Source organism: Chrysochloris asiatica, unplaced genomic scaffold (assembly GCF_000296735.1).
Source record: "Chrysochloris asiatica unplaced genomic scaffold, ChrAsi1.0 scaffold00117, whole genome shotgun sequence".
In the NCBI taxonomy this organism is placed as follows: Eukaryota; Metazoa; Chordata; class Mammalia; order Afrosoricida; family Chrysochloridae; genus Chrysochloris; species Chrysochloris asiatica.
The window spans coordinates 9,993,667-9,998,474 of NW_006408635.1; the positions used below are offsets into that span (position 1 = coordinate 9,993,667).

The window sequence follows — 4,808 nt, forward strand, 5'->3', positions numbered from 1 at the left end:
CCTACCTACCTACCCACCTACCTACCTACCCACCTACCTACCTACCTACCCACCTACCTACCTACCAACCAGTTTGTCTATATATCTGTCTACCTATCATCTATCAATCAATTCGTCATTCAGTCCCTCTATCATCTATATATTGTTAACAAGTCAGTATTGAGTGTTATATTATTCTTGAGGTAACTGAATCAACAAGTGTCCTAATATGTAATCATTACTTGACAACAACTGGTTTGGTTTTGGGTTTCCTGTCGAACTTGATACTTACAGAGTAGTGAAATTGTGATTTTCCCCTTTTTTCCCTCTGGTATTTCTCCTGTTGTGTCCTGTTGCTCTCCTTTTCTTTGAAGTTATTTACAGAGGTTTATAGCAGTGTTTCCCCTTGGCTTCATCTGGATTGCTCTTTAATGGTAGACAGCACTTCCATGCTCTAATCACTCCACATGAAATCTCTTCCCTTTGAAGCGGTGTTGGGCCTGGTGGCTGGAGGAGTCACGCTGCTGCTTCCAGAGACCAAAGGGAGGACTTTGCCGGAGACCATCGAGGATGCTGAGAACTTCTGGAGGTAATGCCCTGGGGAACCTAAAAAGGGTCTAGTGACCACTTTGCAGTCCATTTCCTTTCTGTTCAAGGTTTAGGACTAGCTTTCCATAGACCTGAATGTATTTTTCTGGCTTCTCAAGCCACTTGATATGGAAACGAAACACAAATGAAGCGACTGTGAGCAGGGAATGCATATCCAGTTGCCATCAACTTGATTCTGACTCATGGTAGTAGGTGGCAGAACTGTGTGTCAGGGTAGAACTGCTCCATGGGGTTTTCAGAGCTGTGACCTTTCGGGAAGCAGATAGCCAGACTTTTCTTCTGAGGCATCTCTGGGTGTGTTTGGAGCATTAACCTTTGACTAGTTGCCTAACATCGAGTCCTGGTGTGGCTCAGTGGGTTAATGCATTGGACTGCAAAGTTGGTTTGATCCGCAAGGTTGGCAGTTCAAGCTCACCAGACACTCCTCAGAAACCCTGTGCAGGTTCACTATGGGTCAAACCAACTTGATGGCTCTTAATAACAACAACAATTTAATAATTTGATAATCATTTGGGACTCATAGGGAAAGAGTAGAGGGCAAGGACCTGCGTTTTTAATGGACAATGTTCTCTGAATTGCTGGAGCAGAAGATTGCAGGGGCATGGGGAATCCCTGGCTCAGCCCCTGAGAGTGAATAACTAGGAGTTGGGCACATTGTTAAATCAGTCTTCTGTTCTTTTAGTAATTGTTGGATCCAATCCTTCAGTGATTTTCCTCCCAAAGGAAAAATGACTTCAATTTTTCTTTCTTGCAACAGAGGCAAGTGGCTTTTGGTGGAGGCTAAGATTTTACTCTTCAAACAATAACAAAGGAAGGAAAGAAATTGAGTGATGGGGTGGTCTCTCTGTACCATACAGTCCCAGTTTCTTGATTCCACAGTAATGACACAGCATCTCTGTACATGGAAAGAGAAAGGTCTGTAGGGTCATGAAGACCTGGGTTCAAATCCTCTCTGGGCCTGTGACTTTGGAAGTGTTATTTAAAATTCAGACATTTAATTCCCTTACCTGAAGACTAGCCATGGTAACCCTTAATTCTGAGAGCAGTTGTCAAAATTCAATGGATAAAGTAGCCTGTAGGGCCTATTCCATTGTTTGGCACATGTTGGTGTTAAGTGCCATTGGTCAAATCAGTTCTGACTCATAGCAACCCTGTATAGGGTTTCCAATGAGCAGATGGTGAGTTTGAAACCCTGACCTTGTGGTTAGCAGTCCACTGCTGATCCTACAGCACCATAGCAGGACTCCATTTGGTACAATAAATATCATCACTTTTTTTTTTCATCCTTATTGTATACTGTGTGATGTTTCCAGGGGTTCTCAATTTTTAGTATGCACAAGACTCACAAAGAGAGCTTGCTGAAGTGCAGATTTCTGGACCACGTGCTTTTAATGGCTCTATAAGTGCCCATGTAAGCGCTTTGTAAATTCCACTTTGGGAAATTCTGAATGGTTCAGTACCAAAAGGAGACAAATGCCTTATATAAACCATAAATACACTTTTTAGTTGGCAATTTGCTTGTTTGGGCCTTGAAGTGCAGGAGCATACAGTTAATGTTGTGTTGCTTGGTTTAAAAGGTTTCATTTTAATTTGCTAATACCCCTTTGGTCATCATCTGTTTAACCCCTTGTCTCCATCTGGCCTTTCTATGGGTGGCCTATGCTTCTTCCCTGAACCCCATATCCCCTTGACATCTTGTACACCTCTGGTCTTGACCGGTACTCTTCACACATTGTAATCATCACTATTTTATCATCCGTCTCTCCACTACACTGAATCCTACAGGGAGTAGCCACTGTCTATTGCAAGTGAAAGCAGTTCCTCTTCCCTGCTACTTTCAAAGGGAAAATAGAGATCAGTTCTCACAGGAACTCCAGTTAACATCTACGGAATGTGTCAAGTATTTCCCAGGAAGCTTTGCGTGCATTCTCACTCAGTCCTCTCATCACGTAGGGAGGCAGCTACTACTGTCATTGAACCCCTTTCACAGGTGCCCCCAAATCTCTATTCAAAGTGAAAGGTTGACAATAGTGGTGACTCAGCTATGCAGCAACAAGATTGGTGTTCTACATGAGGGCTTCTAAAAGTTCATTGAAAATTTAATTAAGAGATAATGGAATAATAATCCCATGACCTTGCTGAAGCCCTCTCACATTTCCTGGGTCAACAAACCTTCCCTGTAAAGAAAGGGTCAGATAGGAAATCTTTTAGGCTCTGGGGCCATCCAAGCACCATCGCCATGACTCAACTTTGTAGTGAGAGCATAGCCATGGACAATACTGGACCAAAGGGTAGGACTAGGATCCAACACAAATTTACTGATGGACATTGATCTTTGAATTTCATCTATTTCTCAGTTGTCACAAAATATATTTTTTAAAGCTTTTATTGTGAATTGAGTGATAGTTTGCATGGTAGAACATCCGTTTTGCAGTCAACCAATTGCATTTTGTTTGACTGCAATGACTACAATCTCCTCTGTGCACCATCATGGGTTAACGGTATTTGCATCTATTCCCTCTTTATTGTTTTTTATTTTTTTAATTTTTATGATGTACATAAAAACACACGGGAATATATAATCATTTAAACAACCAAAAGGCACATTTTGCAAGTCAGGCTTCTAGCCTCCAGCGCACAGCCTGTCTCTTTCCATGAGTCTAGAGTCCTCAGTTGTTTTATCTCTCCATGTTATCACCTCTGCCTCCATCTCTCGTGTCGCTGCTTCTCTGGTTAGGATCCTATTTTCTGCTCATGCTCTTCCCTCCTGATGGTCTTAGGGTCCTCTGTTCCTGGAATGTAAGATTAACTACTTTCCTTGTTGTGTTACACAACTCATACCTTTACAGTAATTGTCACAAAATATTTTTATCTTGCTTTTTTCCAAATATTAAAAAATGTAAAAAAGCACTCTTCACTCCAGGACTGTACAAATATAAGTGGTGAATAAAATTTGGCCCAGAGCCTGCACATTGTCTACCCTTTCTCTAAATTGTTGCTTAATCTCCTAGTCCTCTCTCTTGTGCCTGAAAACTTATCCCTGCTTATAAGTTTGCAACATCTTCTTAATCAAACTATTGGTTATTTTTTTTATCTTACCATTTTATATTTGTTTGTTACAGGAAAGCAAAGCCCCAAGAAAACACAATTTATCTTCAGGTTCAGATGTCAGAATTACCTGGCACCTGAGAGAAATGCTTCCTTGGGGGCTGATGATGTGCGGACGTTCTGGAAATCCTCCTCTCCACACGCTTCCTCATACTGTCTGCCCTCAAATTAACATCAGTCCTAAAGGATGATGTGAGTGGGCTTTGCTTTATATCATTTGATTTCTGTTAAAACCACCCAAAGCCCCAATTATAGTGGATCTTATACTTTCTAGTGGACGTGGTTGGTGGTGACAAAATAATTATGTAAAGCATTGTGAAGACCCAGAGGAATTCAAATGTTGCACAATAAAGAGGTCTCTGCAGCTACTTTTTCTAGAAGTATGGTTTTATTCACTGTATGAAAGAAAACACTTTGTATTTTAGGTATCTGTGTTGGCAAAAGCATTTAGACATAAACCGTATTTTCACATACAGTGTACCCATATAAATAACATGCACATGCATAAATGTGGATCATGTATACAAGGCGTTGAATGGTCTGGGAAAATGTGTCATACGTGTATTTTTTGCATAAACAAATGGTAATTCTTCCCTGAGTGCACTTGGTTTTTAAGTATGATAACTCTTCTGGCAAGTCGATTCTAATTCACGGTGGCCCCATGTGTGTCACAGTAGAACTGTGCTCCATGGGGTTTTCAGTGACTGATGTTTGGGAATTAGCTTGCCAAGTCTTTTTTCCAAAGCACTTGTGGGTGGACTTGAACCACCGGCCATTTGATTAGCAGCCAAATCTCATTCAAAGACCAAAAGCATTGTTATTGGAGGGAAGAAGTTTCTGCCATCTCCGAATATGCTAACCATGAAGTATAACAGTAAATGTATCAAAAGGAGTTGCATTCGCTATGACTTAATATCCTTCTTGAACCCTATGCAGTGATTGGTTACTGGAGTAACCAAACATTTTCATTAAGGTGTTTCTTTACCTGTGAGACAAACCACAAAGGCAAATAATAGCAAGGTTTCAGAGTACATGGAAACAAAGTTTCTAATTAGAGATGCTAATTAGAGAGCTGATAAATTATATATGTGGTTGTATTGTACACATTGTTG

At 40.8% G+C, this 4,808-nt stretch overlaps 1 protein-coding gene across 1 annotated transcript in view; it reads left to right on the top strand.

Moving 5' to 3' along the window:
• The window catches only part of SLC22A1 (solute carrier family 22 (organic cation transporter), member 1), a 76,229-nt gene extending 72,361 nt beyond the window's left edge, over positions 1-3,868 (top strand). The window contains 3 exon segments of the mRNA XM_006868488.1: positions 469-568; positions 3,711-3,764; positions 3,766-3,868. Of these exon segments, the coding sequence (XP_006868550.1) occupies positions 469-568; positions 3,711-3,764; positions 3,766-3,868 (257 nt within the window).
• Positions 3,869-4,808: the final 940 nt, after the last annotated feature.